At 41.4% G+C, this 16136-nt stretch overlaps 1 protein-coding gene across 9 annotated transcripts in view; it reads right to left on the bottom strand.

Moving 5' to 3' along the window:
- Positions 1-16136, bottom strand: part of LOC127352878 (transcription factor SOX-6) — a 108799-nt gene that overhangs the window by 17056 nt on the left and 75607 nt on the right. For all 9 annotated transcript variants that reach the window (XM_051381653.1, XM_051381658.1, XM_051381659.1 and 6 more), the window contains 4 exons: positions 11597-11717; positions 10210-10289; positions 2604-2753; positions 802-979 (listed from right to left, as the gene is read on the bottom strand). In XM_051381653.1, the coding sequence (XP_051237613.1) occupies positions 802-979; positions 2604-2753; positions 10210-10289; positions 11597-11717 (529 nt within the window). The remainder of the gene's footprint in view (positions 1-801; positions 980-2603; positions 2754-10209; positions 10290-11596; positions 11718-16136) is intronic.

Below are 16136 nucleotides of genomic sequence, written 5' to 3'. Positions count from 1 at the left end.
GTTTAATTAGCAGACAAGTAGGAAGCACTGTATGCTTGGGTGGCCGTTAAAATGGGCAAAAAATAACTTTGCAGGGAGCAGAAGCGACGCGTCCTCAAAGCCACTCCAGAGGAGCTGGCGAAATTGTTTTCTGGGGGGATATAATGAGAGGGTTTAGATTGGCCTTAATAACAGATAGCAGAGGTAGGGGCATAAAAGGTCTAGCGCGGGCAGACAATGATGTGAGGAAGCTCTTAAAAACCAAATAACGTGTGCTGGGTTTCACTGCTTCCGCTGCCGGGGTTTTCATTGGGGCTAAATACAGGGCTTTGGACTCCTGTAAAACACACACACACACACACACACACACAAATACACACACACAGGTCTCCTCGTGGGGTTGAGGTGTCTGCAGTCTATCAGACGCATGCAACGCTGCCTAGTTTGTCTGTGTGTGGCGTGGAAAAGGGTGGTGTTTGGGTGGGTGATGTTTTTGTTTTTCCGGTTGAGGGGAAGGCACAGTTTTACACTGGAGTGTGGACGTGTTTGCTCTGGATGGATGTACAGTGCAGATGTGAACAATACGGTGGTGTATTTTTGTTTGTGTGTGAGAGAGCATGTATGTGTAGAGTGCGTCAGTGTTTCCCCCTTGGCGTGCAGAAGCAGCATTTAGACCATGTGATTTTCATAGAACATATCAGAAAAGCCATTGCTAGGGTACTCCCTTTAGGCAGACTTGCAGTGCTACTGCGGTGGCCCATCCTGTCTACCCAGTGGACAAACATAAGGAAGTGTAAGTGCATGTATGTGTTTGTTACCTACCCAGAGAGGTGTTCCTGCCCATGGTGGGGATGGGGCTTGGGATGCGGCCCTTGCCCATGCCTGAAGGGCTGGTCTTGTTTCCAGAGAACAGACCCTGTGTCGGAGATGTTGGGGAGCGTAGAGGCTCGGCTGTCTTGGGTCTAGCTGAGAGGTTCAATGGCTGTGTGGATCCTTCCTCCTGTTAGTAGAACAGGCACAACAGTGTTTAATTGATTGTTTCAGAATGTAACTGAATAAAGCCATGTTAACAAGTGATGTGTCTGTGTGGCATTAGTACATGGTCCTGCTTAATAATTCAGTGTCCCTAATTATTGTTTAAACCATGTGGAGTTTTTGACCCCTAGTAGCACCATGAAGCATATGTGCACAGATATGAATGCACATGGGTGGGTGATACACAGGTCGGCCAGTGGTTTTCACACTTTTCCACTGATTGCCATTGCAAGTGGTGGTGATGAACCAAGACTGTTTGCAAATTCTTAAAAAAATCAAAATTCTACTTACACGTATTACACATTTATTACCAAACATTGTGCTATGGAATTCTGTTTTTGTTTCTAATTCTAATTCCCCTCTCTAATTAGGTTGACAGGTTAATCTTGAGTGTCATGTGGGTGCTAACCCTAACCCCTGGATGCACTCACTGAGAATGAATTGTCAATCCCTAGCTAACCACACCCTAAAGAATAACCTGCTTTATTGTCTATTTTACTCTAAATGGGACCATAATTTACTAATGAACATCATGCTGTATGGTGATTGAGACCATAAAGAAACTCATTAAGAAATTGTTTACTGAGCTAATAAATCAATGTAGAAGTAGGGTCATTTCTCCATCAGACTCAATACTATCGGACATCTTTATTGCAGTCCATGGAGCTGACCCCTGCTGGCCATTAGAAAGAATGCAGGGTTAAGACACTATTTCTAATCAAAGGTTCATGGCCGCAGTGATCCACATAGGGAATCCGTGGAAAAGGAAAAGTTGAGACAAGAATAAAACTCTGCACGTCAACACAGCCTGACTCTTGTGTTGGCAGCAAACCCTTAATGAACGTTGATCTAATTTGGAACTGAGGGATGTGTTGAGAAGGAAAAGAGTTTTTAGACGTGCTTGGTGGGGAAAGGCTGGGGGGGGGGGTTAGGCTGCGGGTGGCATGCTAAAGTGAGGGGTGGGCTAAGCGTGTGTGGGGGTTAGCGGAGGGTGGGGAGTTTGCAGGGCACAGCACTACTGTTTGAGTGCGGTGAGCTCTGACGCCGGTCTATTGTGACGCCGGTTGCAGCTGTGCCCCACACACACATGGCTTCCATTACTGCCTCGTCGTCGAGTAAAGATGAGGCGTGCGCTCTCTCCAGTGAAGGGGTCTGGGCTCCTGCCAAACAGCAGCCAGCGCCAGTGTCAGTTTGTGAGTGTGTGTGTGTGTGTGTGTGTGTGTCGGTGTGTGACTTTTAAATAAGCTGTTTCTAATTGACGGTGAAGAGCACAGGCCCACGCGCAGATCATTGTTTCAACAACTTCCAAATTTCCAGCCTCCCACTTTTACTTGAGTTTATCATCGTCATTGTTGTTTTCCTATCATACATATTGTGAACTCACTCTTTCCTTTGTCTTATTAGATTTGTTGTACTGAGTAGTCACCTTTTCACCATGGTGCTGTTGTCTTTGCCTACTGGTTGTTGGTTCATTAACCCATCTCCTGAGTTGCAATATTATCAATCACAAATGGCTCTTGTAACTTCTGTTGAATCATTTAAACAACTCTGCCAGTCCACATAAACCATTTCACAAAATTTGGACTCACCTTAATATGAACGATAGGACTGGATGCTCGCTTCTCGCTCTTCAGGGCAGAGGGGGAAAGGGGACTGGAGGGATTGGGAGCCTGCGGGAGGGGAGTCATCTTGGCTCCTGGTGAGATCTGCATGCTTGCCAGCTGGGCGGCATACAGCTGCTGCAAAAAGGGAAGAAACCAGCAAAACTTATTAACATTGCTTGCCAGCAGCTAGTCAGTGGCTTTCCTCTTTCATTCTCTCTCTTCTCTTCTTCTGTGCCCCCCCACACCCTTGATCCTGTTGTGTTTTTTTTTTTCCTTTTTTTGCTGTATCCTCTCTCCTGGCGCTGCTTACATCTTCTGAGGTTTGATGGGTGTGTATTTGAGCCAAACAAACACAGAACTCATGTGGAAGCAAATGTGCGTGTACACACGCACACACCTAGATCTAAGGTTGACAGGACTGTCTCACACAAACGGAAAATTTGTTTGAGGGGGAGAGTATTTATCAGGGAGGCAATCCAGCAAAACATTTTTATTTTAAATTATCTACAATCCATCTCTGACACTTATTCTTTCAACAGATGCTGGAAGCAGCTTGTATATCGATTTGCAACTAGAAATAAATCCAGACAATAGCTAAAGAAACTTTTAAATGCTTTGCTTGAATCGTCCTTAAGTTTTTACTATCTGACTATCTACAAAATTGGATACCTAATACTTGGTTCTGCATAACCATGAGAGTATGGAAATTAGATTTTTAGACAATGCTTGGCCCAGTATAGCTAACAATAAAAGGCTGGTTTTCTTTATATATCAAAAAACAATGTGAACCACAATGAAAATAAGCCCCATGGCTGTTTTCGTTATCCTGACTATTTAACCTTTTTAAAATCTTGGCTTGCAAGCGGAGCTGTAATTTCAAATTGCAACCGTCAAATAAAATAAAATAAAATTAGGATTGCAGACAATACTTTATGATTCTCAAAAACACTTGAGACTAATCTTGTCACATATGGTTAAGTCCTTGCATTAACAGTTCAGACAATTGAGTTTCCTACATTAATCTCAAAGACAATAGTGGACAATCATGTTTAAGTAGGTATAGTCATACTGCAATTACACCTTGGGCATGAGTCAATTGAAAAACACTTACAAAATATTGTAAAAAATAATAATAAAAAAAAGGACTTGGAAAGTATATGCCATCTGCCTTCAGGGTTGGATGAAAAAACTTTAAATGTTGCAAAAAAACCTGTACCGATTTTCCATCCAACAAAAATCAAAGAGTCAAATACTCGGCCCACAGTCCAGGGTCTTCTAAATCAAAGTTAGCCGGCCAGACAAACCGCTGCCTGTAACCACTGTCAACCCCTGTCTAAATGCATTGGAGTGTGAGTGCTGGAGTATCAAAGAGCCTGTCCTCAGGAAAACCACCCAGACGTGGCTGGCCTTCACTTAAGACTCCCTCCTCTCGTTCTTTCTTTCCTGCTTTCCTGCTTTCCTCTCATTTTTCGTTTCTTTCACCTCATCTTTACTTTCCCCCTCTTTCTGTCTTATTTTTGTCCTCCTCTCTTTTTATCTCCCCTGGCTCCCTCCCTTTTCCCTCTATCTCTCAGTTTTGTTCCAGAAACCCTCTTCATATCTTCTCCCCCTTCTCCATCTCTGTTTCTTTCGTTCTCTGACTCTGCTCTCTCCCCCCTCAGCCTAAACGGCCCCCAGTGTTGTGAGATCTGATTTCCCTGTAGTCAAAACTGCAAAGCCTCCTGGGACCAGAGATCCTAAAGCAAAGAGGGAGCCATAGAGAAAGAGAGAGAGGAGGATAGAGAGTGTTGCGCCGCTGACACACGAGACCACCGTCGCTTCACTGCTGACGCTCCAGGCTCAGCAGTTAGGGCCAGAGAAATTGGCTGGCCCGCTTTCCACTTCTCTCGGAGCGATATTAAACACAAACAGAAGGGGCCTCGCCATTGAAACAAAGCCCTGATGTCACGCCGCTTATTTTCCTTGGAAGGCACCAGGAGTGCTCAGGCCAACCCCTGGCGATATAAGATCCCGGTAAGAATGTGCCTTGTATGACTGGTGGTGAGGCCTCTCGCGTCAATCAAGCCGACCACAGAGTTACTTCTGGTGATGCCTGATATTCTTACAGCTCTAAGGGGAGCAGACACACAATTCTTTGAGGTAAAACACACAGTTAGGATCTTACACCCGCCTCTGCTTGTGTGCAAACACACCCACTGCTATTGTGCTGTTAACAGCGATTCTGTCAGCAATTAAAAATAAGAAGAGAGAAATGTTGAACAGACAAAAGGCCGAGCATAAGAGCTCTTACCTTATTTTTTCTCTGTTTCTCGAAGACACTGTGAGATTGATTGGTGACTGGGGAGGCCAATGTGCAGCGTTAACAACCCCAACTAGAGCTCTCGTCATTCAGTCAACCCCCAAGGGAAGACAATGCCGCAATTTCCTAAATTACAAATTGACAAAGGGGCCTCGGACCACGCCATAGCTGTCCAGATATCTGACTGGCCTTTGGACATTAGTGCTAATTTGACTAAAATCCAAATGATTAGTCTGTCATTTTTGACCCTCCTGAACATCAGCAGGTTTTCTTTTATAGCAATGGCCTACTTTGGTGTAACCGTTAAGCAGAGAGAAGGTGATGTTGGTGTGGTCTGGGTGTGGGCAGCACTGTTTGAACTGCTATACTGTAGCCTGCCAACAGCCTACTCCAGTCTCAGACAAGCCTGTCCCATTAGGACTGAGTGGAGAATCCCTTTAGCTGGCCTCTTTTAGTGTCAAGCTGCTATCGATCTCAGGAGTACACAAAACAAATGAGGTTTTGTCTTTTTCAGCAGGTTTGCAAGGGGAGGAGGAGGAAGAGTGAAATGGATCGACTGCCACTGAGCTGGCCCACACAGAGGACGGAGGCTAAATATTGTACTGGGAGGGTTTGTTGTGTCCAAGATAGTCAAAGAGATACACAGAGAGACATGCTGCATAAAGAAAACCATTATCTCACTTCCAGTTTTCTTTTCTTTTACAGAACAAATGCTTAGTTTTTTTCAAGACACATCTGATTGCCTTATAATCATTTTATGACAAAGAAAGTCATTCTGGCTTAATCACTGTATGTTGGCAACAGGGCAGAAATTATGACTCTGGTGCACAAAAGTTGGTTCCTTATCATCGTCTCAATGCCTCAGACACTGAAACAGAAATAGGCAGAACATCGAGACAGACAGCGAGAAATGTCTTATGATTTCAGCAAGAATGTCCGCTAAGCAACTGTATTTCACTCGCATTAGTAGCGACAAAGGAAGCCTTTATTCAGCAAGAATCCACTGTTTGTGAAGGGGTCTACTCCAAGGCTCTGGAAACAATTGGCCCAATCCAGTTCCCACGCCGATAGCACAACATTTGTGCTGTCAAAATTGTTAGGTCAGGTCATGATGAGTCAAGCACAATAGGAAAGCTTTTGCCAAGTATTTTTGTTATCCTGCTTTTGATTTGATAGGTTTTTTCGATTGATGAAGAAGGAAATTATTTATTATTGCTGTTACTTTCTCCACCTTTATTGTCTTGTCCAACGATTTGGAGGAACGGCTTGTTCTTGTTGCTTGCGCAGGTTTATTTTCACTGTCTGAGAATAAGGCCTGTCTTTATGCCAGTATGCTCGCTTGACCATCAGTGCCAGCCAGCTGTCTGAAGGCGCGCTACAGGGCAGAACTACGAAACATCTGGAGGAGCTTGCTACAACATCTGCCCATCTTGTACTGAGCACAGATCTGGAATTAAAGTGGTTTGATGCCAGCTGGTGTGTACTTGACTACAGTATGTAGCAGAAGAGATTGCTAACGTAGAACTAACATGGTGTAATTGTGTATTTACAATGATTTTTTATAGGGTAATGCACAGTTTCACACACTGGAGTTAAGGCCATTGTGGAGTGAAGTGTAACTGAGACTAATAACTAAAGAACACTTAAAAACAGGTCACAATGTGTGCACTGGCCTGCCACGTCAAGATATTATTCCTTTACAGTATTGGCTTTTTTAAATCCCAACTGACTGACACAACACTTTCTATTGATTACGAATGATGATTAATGACTTATGATTTTTTTAAACTACATAATTTAAACCACATATTTACCTCACCTTCACCCTCTGATCCATTTTTCTTTTATTTTTAATGAGTGCAACAGTGCATCTGGCCTCAGTTCACACATCACCAAACATGACAAACAACAAACAGCACAGAGTCAAAGGGTCAAGGCCAAAGGCAAAGACCGGAGATAGTCTTCATGCATGATAAATAAGGGATGAGTAAAAAACAAGAAGTTAGTGGAAGTATGTTAGCAAGACTGGGTAGAAAACATCCATTCACAATAATTGTGAGAAAACAGCTTTTCAATGCTGTCGTTGTCCCTCACCTCCCAAAGGCAGAGCCCATAAAGAAAGCAGAGCCAGAACTGAGAAAGAGAGGAAGAGCCACTCTGGCACTACAGCGTAACCGCAATGGCTACATGCAGGCCAAAGGGCTTAAGATAGTGCAGGATGTAGAGAAATAAAGTGGTTCTGTTCTACTCATCAGTTTTTTTGTAAATCTGTTACATCAGAATCACGTTAGTTCAGGGTTTCCTGCAGAAATTTGTAGCTCACTAACCTGAAATAAAGACCCCCATTAACATCAGGAGAAGTGATTAAACTATAATAATCAAGCCGGTGTGCTACACCACACAGCAATGGCCATGTCTGTAATTGCTGAGACAACTATACAGTAATTCAATAGATCATGAGACAAGATCTGTTAGGATCTGTTAGGATAGGTCAGACTCAACTCAGCTGTCATTGATGGCTCACATCATGTTAGCTGTACAGTAATTATTCAAACCAGTATTTCACAATGCTGAGAAAAACAGAAAAGTTGGGAAAAATAAAGGCAAGTGGCTTAAAAACAACTTTCCTGAAGGAAACCCTGTAGTTGTCAAACTCTCAACACTCAAACAAGCAGCTCACATACAAGATGCAACCTATGATACATACAGGGGTGAAGGTGAAGTGTCGATTCACTTCAAGAAGCTGAACCATATCAACTTCACAAAGTAAGCATTTATTTTAAGGCTGTAAGACTGGATAGCAGCACACTATGCAGGTGTTTTTATTATGCCCTTCCTATCTAGACTCTGTAAAGTTATTTTTTTTCAGTGCTGCAAACGCTACTGTACCATAGAGTGCGAGGAGTGCTACTGGCACATTTTTGAGATGAAGATACATAACTAGTACAACTCATAAATATCCTCATGATTGCTTTTGGCGTAGGCATTGTTGTCAAAACAATGTCCAAACATGTGCTGGAAGCCAGCGCCTCCATCTCACAAAAATTCCTCAGATAATCATGCATTTTTTTTCTCTCATAAACACTTCCCCACGCTCCCTGTCTTCCTCCCTTTCCCAGTCTCCTACTTGATTTCAGCCAATGCCATGATGCGAAGCTTCCTCTTTCATTCAGGTTCCTCTCTGCCTCTAATTCTCCACGTCTCAGGCAGTGTTTAAATGTGAATGAGTTTGCATCTCCGACATCATTCATCCTCTTACCTCTCACAAGAGTGAGAGGTAAGAGACTCTTTTGATCATTTCAAAGCTAGGAGGGGAGATAAGCTGCACCGAGGCTCCGATCCCCTCAGCACAGCACGGCGCTTTGCTAAGTCAATAGCCGCTAATGAGGGCCTCGATAAGCGAAAACCACAATTCAAATTGAATAAGAGATAAGGATTCTTGTATCATCCAAAAGCCATGCTATGGTAATGACTGACATGATGAAGCAATATTGTTTGCCAGTGAAAAAGCTTTTGAGGGCTTTTGTTCTTACCACTGATTGTAGGTACAGCAGGAGGGGTGACGGGGTCGTGTTGTGAAATTCCAAACCGCCTTCAGGGAGTAGTGATTTCATTTTTCTTTTCTTTTTTTTTTGTTTTTGTTTCACTTTTTTTTCTTTGCAAATATGTTCTATGATAACCATTATGGATAAGTGCTATTCTCAAACCACAGGTGTCAAGCAGCAATAAAATATTTGATGAATTGCCTGGGCCAGGTGTTGTGCTGGTGGGGCGGAATTCCTCTGTGATTCATCATAACAGCTTTTGTCTGACACAGCTGACAGGCACCAGATAAGCGGGCTAGCATGTTAGCGTTGGCATATAGAGCTTCGTCTTTAACCAATGCGTCATGTTGTTTTATTGAAAAAAGTTAACTCCATTCAAATTTGCTAACAAATAAGGCTGAACTAATGAATGCATGCTAGGCCTCCTCCAGCTTTGATTTGTATTTCCCACTCCTTCAAAAACCATCATTTTGCTCTTGTAGATGTTTTTTAAGGTATTTAAGAAGACATACTGCAACACAGGGCAGCTGAGAATATTGGTTAGTTGTACAAAGAACGTCTGGAAATGATGATGGTAGCAGGCAAAACTTTATTTTTTATCTTGGTGGTATTTTTGATAATCACAGTGTAACCTTCTGTTGGTGGCACTAGCATTTTTAACAGTGCAGTCATGATGATTATCACTTCTCATGCTAAATAGTTGGTTCTTCTTTTTTTATTGCAAGTGTTGCCAGTGGTTCTTTCCTAGATAAAATCTCAAAGACACTCTGCAGGTTTAATAATAGCCTTGGCTTCTAGATCTCATATAAATATAAAAGGTTTCATTCTCCAGGTATAGATGGAATCCCTATTGTGTTGTTTGAGTCAGCAATGGATAGGAAGCATTAAAAAGCGTTTTATTTTATGAAAATGTTACAGGTTTTTTTGCCTACTTGAACTCAGGGCAAGGTTAGAACAAGTAGGAGTTTCGTTTAGTTTGCCACACCTCCTTATCTTGACTGTCGTTTCTATTTATCGACTCATTTTGTACAATTGTCTTTTTTGTCTGGCTTTCTGGTTACACCCTCAGGATTAGATCCATATGTACTTTCTCAGTTTACAGACCTCCACCCTTATAGATGTGTCTTTGTTCGTGCTGCTGTTCTGAAACTTCTTTTCTACTACAGTTGTTTATATGGTTGTGAAACACTCACTTGAGTTATCATCATAGATATTGAAGAGGCACTTCATTAGATTACTTTGCTGGCCTTTACTCTGACACACTCTCCAACTCTAAATTTATGTAACCTCTTTTTTACAACGCCACGGGACAATAAAGGATAAAGGATAATGATAGAATAAGTTGGAAAAAACATTTTCTTTGGTTTAGGTTTAAGGAAGTAAAACAATTTTGGTTTAGGAAGGACTCATGCCTGACACAACAAAATAAATTTGAGGTTTACATCCTAATGGCTAAATGTAAAAAGAAACCAAGAAAACTCATATTTCCTGGGTGCAACTTATTTATGAGTTGAGAAGTGAAGCCAGGTGAAACTGAAGCATCTCACACACTTCATTGTGGAACAATACTGCTTACTGTTTCCACCGTATCATCGTTTGGCATTAGTCACCCTTTTCATTTTAAAGGTTAGTTCACCCCAATTACATATAACTCTTTCTGACTCCTTTAGTGGGAGCCATGCAGACAGTTTTGGTTATTGTGGTAATTTTGCTGAAATTTCGGGAAAACAGGTGTTTTTCGTCTTACCTGTAGTTGTAACGGGCTGAGTCCAGACGCTGCTGCAGCTGCCATTGTAGATGGAATGAACTGCATGGGGTAATTCTCACCTGTTGAAAAACCAAAACAACACATATTGTATAGAGAGGTGGGGGCACAAGCGCTAACCTGCTCTTTACCTTCAGCCAGCCTCTGTCTGTCTCTTTCTCTCTGTCTAGCCTTTTGTCTCCTTCCTTGTTCCTCTCTCGCTTTCATGTTTTTATTCATGGCCATCCAAACATAAAGGGTCACAAGTGCTTTAATAACACTCATTGTCGGTACACATGGGTGCTTGAGACCAGGGCGAGCAAAGTTAAAGTCCAGCTCTCCCTCATTGGGATGCACTCATAAATTCATATACGAGTACCGTGTATAACCCCTACTGTTTGTGCCTAAAAGGCTTTCCATGTCCGAGCCTTTGTTGAAAACACACCAAAGTCAAAGGAGAGTGTAGAATAATGGCTTTTTAATCCCTTTCTTCATTTCTGCCTCTCTATGCAGTCTTGTGGGAGTGTATGTTCATGCAGTAGGAATAAACATGGATTATTTTATGAAGTATGGAGGGTCAGTGGAGCGTGGCGTCAGGCGAGCACCTGGAGGAATGCATGGTAGAAAGGAATGTGTGAAGGACGAAGTGAGAGGAAGAAAGCAGGTGGTGCCGCGAATCCTGCAATGAGAAGACTGTTTACTGTTTATTCTTGTATGTCTTCAAGCGTTTTGTTGTGTCAGTTTGGGACCAATCCTTATGGATTGCTTAAACATGCAATATGCATGCAATTCTTTGCATTCTTTGAGTTTGTCTGTCTGCGCTATCTTTACATTTTTTGGTCAGTGTGTACAAGGAGAACATGCTTGAGTGAGTGTGTGTGTGTGTGTGTGTGTGTGTGTGTGTGTGTGTGTGTGTGACTGTCTGTGTGTGAGAAAGTGTGAAATTCCATGTTGCAGATGTGTTGTGCAACTGACATGCTTTCAGCACGCCATAAAAGAGACATTCCAGTTCTTGCTGTGTCCAATGTATTGTTCCTGACGTGAACAAGCAGGGCTTGTAAATCTCCTTGCTCATTTCCAGAACATTCCTCACCTGACACACCTCATTAACATAGACTGGGATCCCAGTGTTTGTGTGCATGCATGTGTGTGTGTGTGTGTGTGTGTGTGTGTGTGTGTGTGTGTGTGTGTGTGTGTGTGGAAAGAGGGCAACAGAGACCCGCTGAGTTTCTGTTTTAGTTAACGAGAACTGTCAGAGTCATAGGGCTTTTGTTTGAGGGGGGGGGTGAATGTTTATTCAGAAAACATATATTTCCTTAACACTCATCAGTGTGTTGTCTGTCTTGGGAAATTGTCCAATACGCGTGTGTGTGGGTATGTGTTTGTATACCTGGCTTGTAGGACATGCCCGGTGGGAAGAGGAAGCCTTGCTGTGCAGCAGCCGCAGCAGCCAGAGACCGCTGGTCGTGAGGAAACACTGGGATCATCAGAGGAGGCATGTGACCCTGAACCTAAGAGAGAGAGGTAGAGAGAGAGACATTGACAGGGACAGGAAGAGAGAGAGTGAGGGAGAAAGAGAGTGGAGGGAGTTGTTTAAAGTCCTTACATGAAATATGTCATATGAATAGGACAAGGTTACTAAAAGCGCCTTAATATACACACAACAACACACACACACACACACACACACACACATGCAAAAGCACCAGGAACAACAAAGAAGAGATACAAAAAAGAAAGGTGAAAAAAAATCGGAAAACAAATGGAAAATGCCAATCAGAAAAATGGAAGGACAAAAAAGAAAAGATGGAGGAAGAAAGAAGGCAAAATACTTTTTAAAAAATCATAAAGTGAAAAGGAAGAATGACAGAAATAAGAAAAGAGAAAAGAAAAAAATATTAAAAAGGGAAAATAGCAAATAAACGTGAAGAGGAAAAGTTAAAAGAAAAGAGATTCTGAAATACAGCTGACAACACGGTTCATACACAGTAAAAAGAACAAAACAAACACACAAAAATGAAATGATTAGTCGGGTGAGATTCATTCAACAGAGAACAAACAACAAATAAAGATGTAGTTTCTTGAGAGACAAGAAGTGTAAAAGTTTTAACAAAATGCCTTTACAACAACAAGGAGAAATAACAGCTGCCTTTCATGTCGGCTTGAAAGACTCTTAAAAACTGTGGGTTCGACTGAGTTAAGGGACTGAGGGCTTGAACTGAGGAGAGCATATCAAAGATGAGCCTGCGGGAATCTATTAAGGCTGGTTGTATTTAACCACTGACTGTCTCACTCTCTTCCCTTCCATCTCTCCCTTTATCTCACCCTTTCTATGTCTTATAAAATTGTTCGTCTCTTTCTTTCTTTCTTTCTTCTCATTCTTGTCTTTCTCCCTGTCTGTCCTTCTTGGTTTCATTGCTCACTTTTTCTCTGTTCTCACTCATTAGGTTCCTGTCTGGAAGTTGGGCAGATTTTCCAGATATTCAAACATCATTAAAAAAATGAAATTCAAATAAGCTGTACTTCTTTTATTTAGGATGAACAGAGGACGCTTTTTAACCATGTGAAAAGTAAGAATAGGTCAGTATTTGGATTACTTAGCTTGTCAGACATATTTCTCGCAGAAATAAATAATGACATTTTGTATTTTTTTGCTTCTTTTGCTCTAAAATGCATTCATGTTGTAATTTGCTTTATCTCAATTTCTTTACAAACAAACATTTTCTAATTAGTTATATAGAACACTGTATCAAATTCTATCATTTAATTAAATGTTTAAAAGGGATCGCAAATGTCTGACTTCCTCCACCTCTTTTCTCCCATTTTCCATCATTCTGTAGCATTTTATTTTTTATTTGCCTAAAAAAAATTTTCAGAAGTATTTTTTACTTCCTAATCTGCTTTTCTTGGTTTCAATTGACAATTTTATAACTTGTGTTTTTGTGAAGCACTTTATAACATTGGTTTTAAAAGTGATCTATAAATAAATATTATTATTGTTCCTCTCATCAGTCTCTCATCACTCTGAACATCCATCATTTTTTAGACTAATTAAAGTTCATCCTCTCTCTTCCTCCTCTGTATTTTCTCAATTTTCAATCACCCTCTCAGCTTCGCAAAATATTACTCATCTTAAATTATCTTTGTCTATCTATTTCTTATTTCTGTTTCAACATTTCTCATTTCACATCTTCTCTTTAACCGTTTTGCTCTCTCCTCTATTTCCCATCTCTCCCTCTGTTTTTGCGTTTTCTTTAGTGTTACTCTTTAAGATGAACACTTGACACCTCTCTTTCTCTCTCCATTTCCCCTCCCTCCTCCGGTCAATGCCAACTACGTCCATTCATCTCCTTTACTACCAATTCATTAACCACACTGACCACTCCCACTGTCCTCCTGGGACAGTTCATCATTAGAGCCCAAATTTACACAATCAGCATGTTGTGTGGTTACAGTATTTATTTGCATTTGTGCTGCAGGGTTACGTTGTTGAATTAGATGACCGTCCTCTGTGATGTTTATGGCGTGTGTGGGCGTGGGTGGGGGGGTTCAAAGAGCATGACTAAATAGAGGGAGAGAGATGTTGACTTGCGTGTGTTTGCTGAAGAGCTGGAAAGATTAGTCGATCTATATAAAGATCAACAGAAAATGTATCAACAAATGTGATAATCAATTAATAGTGTAGAGCGTTTAGCAAGAAAATATCTTGGGGTTAGATATTGCTTTGGTATCTTGGAATTTTTTTACCACTATTCTTTTAGCATTTAGCATTAGATTTTTTTAAAACATAACTGATAGATCATGAAAATAACTGCAACCGTATTGTGTAACCCACTCACAAAACAGAACTTCAATATCGGCCAATTTCCAGAAAATGCCACAATTACGCTCAGTGACAATGTATTTAATTGTCCAGTTTCTACATCTTTCTTGTATATATTTTTAAAAAGAACATAATTGCTTGAAGGAGTTGTCCTGTATTTGTCTACTCATGTTCTGTGCTTGTGAGAACAGATGTAATTTTTATTTCTTTGAGGGGAGATATTTTGTGAAATCACATTATTTGACTAAATTAAGTTGTGGCTAAAACAAATGACGCAGACCACTCAAAGCCCTCACCAGAAAAGAGGTGTGTACGGTATGTGTATGTGAGTATGTCTTTACAACGACCAGTTAGAGTTTTAGACCTTCTAGTTAGGACATTTTTGGACATTTGTTTGGTTACACTTCATCAAAGGGCTGTTTGAGGCTTAAGACTCGGTTTTAGAGTCAAGGTTAGAATTAGGTTGTGTGTGTCCGAGCACATGTCTGTGCCACAACAGGGCATCAGACATCTGTATTATCCACAGATATTATTGTTCGGTAAGCGTGCAGTTACATGTGTTCATCACTTGACCAGTTCTTCAGACAATATTGTTTAGGTCACACTCCAAAAAAGCAAGATAGCCTGGGAGGCCCTCAGCACGCACACACACACACACACACACACACACACACACACACACTGCAAGTTCAGGGTACTTTTGAGGCATTCCCATACACACACAGACACAAGCGGTCCGACGTCTTGTGACATGGAGAAAAGGGAATTAAGAGAGAATAAAAACGAGTCTGTGTGTCCGAATGGCTTAAAAAAAAGAAGAAGAAGAAAGAAGTGGGGGGGTGGAAGTTATAGAGTGGGACAAAATGCTCCCATTCATTGTATTCCTCTGGGAACACTGGGACTAACTGGGGCTGCTTCACTAGCGCACACACAAAGATCTTCTTTTACCGAGGGGAGGGGGGGTGCTGGATGAATGGACTGGGGAAAGGTGGTGCTGCTGGGGCCCCGTTCTGCTCAGCCCCTAAGAAAACACAAGGCCCCCTTCCTCTAACTGCCCACCAGACACATCGACATACACACCTAGGCACAAGGAACATGTGTACACGCGCAGACACACACTCAGAATTAATGGTCCTCTTGTGTACAGGCAGCAGGGTTAGGGGGCAATGAGTACGTATGAGGTGCGTCTGTATGTTGATGTGTTTGAGAAGGGGAGAAGAGAAAGAAAGAAATATAGTCATCTGGTTGTGCAGCTGGCAGGTATATAGTGTGTGTCTCTTGATTTTTTGTCCATCACTTGACGTAACAATCTGGAAATTCAGACAGATAAATTATGCTTTGTTACCCTGTGTAGTCAAATGAAAAAAAAGTCAGGGCCTAAGATATCTGTTAATCTTGTGACTTGTTAGATTACAGCATGAAGTGAAAAAAAACTGAATATATGAGAATAAAGCACTAATTATATAAATGAAATAACAGTTACAAAAGTGGCAAGGACAAGACGCTGCAGCACAGAAACATCACAGTGACTCACTTGTTCTAACACATTGTAGATATTCTCATACTGCTACAGTAGCCTATGTATTATAAACAAATTTTACACTAGGCAATATGATGATTTGATTTGATGTTAGCACAGATTCAGTACAGTGTAAAAAATGCAGAATTGAAAGCTTAGCCAACTTTGAAGTGGCAGTTTTAGCCACTTTAGCCATTTCTGGCTCATTGTTTTGGTTCTCCAGCCTGCATATAGGCCTAGACTGTATAGTTGAGTATTACTCTCACATATAAAACTGTAGCCAGCTATTTCCAGCAAACAAGCTCAAAAAAGCACACCATGCTGCCTACTTAGCTTGAAACCACAGTGAGATTAAGTTAACAAGTAGCTACCGAAGAAAGCATCTAAGACATGGTTACAAGGCAGTCGCTCATTTTTCTGCAGATGTCGAAGTACAGCTAACATGTTAGCCATAGCAACTCGATTAAGCTATACCATAGTTCTTTTAGTTTGTTGCCGTGTCTCTTTGCCCCCTAGTGGTCACACTTTGCTTAATACAGCTTTAAGAACATAATATACCTACAAATAATAACATTGCTCTGTTTGTTC

The sequence above is a fragment of the Dicentrarchus labrax genome, unplaced genomic scaffold (assembly GCF_905237075.1).
Source record: "Dicentrarchus labrax unplaced genomic scaffold, dlabrax2021, whole genome shotgun sequence".
NCBI classification, from domain to species: domain Eukaryota; kingdom Metazoa; phylum Chordata; class Actinopteri; family Moronidae; genus Dicentrarchus; species Dicentrarchus labrax.
Note: the sequence above shows the minus strand (reverse complement) of the source record. Positions and strands in the feature narration are given on the sequence as shown.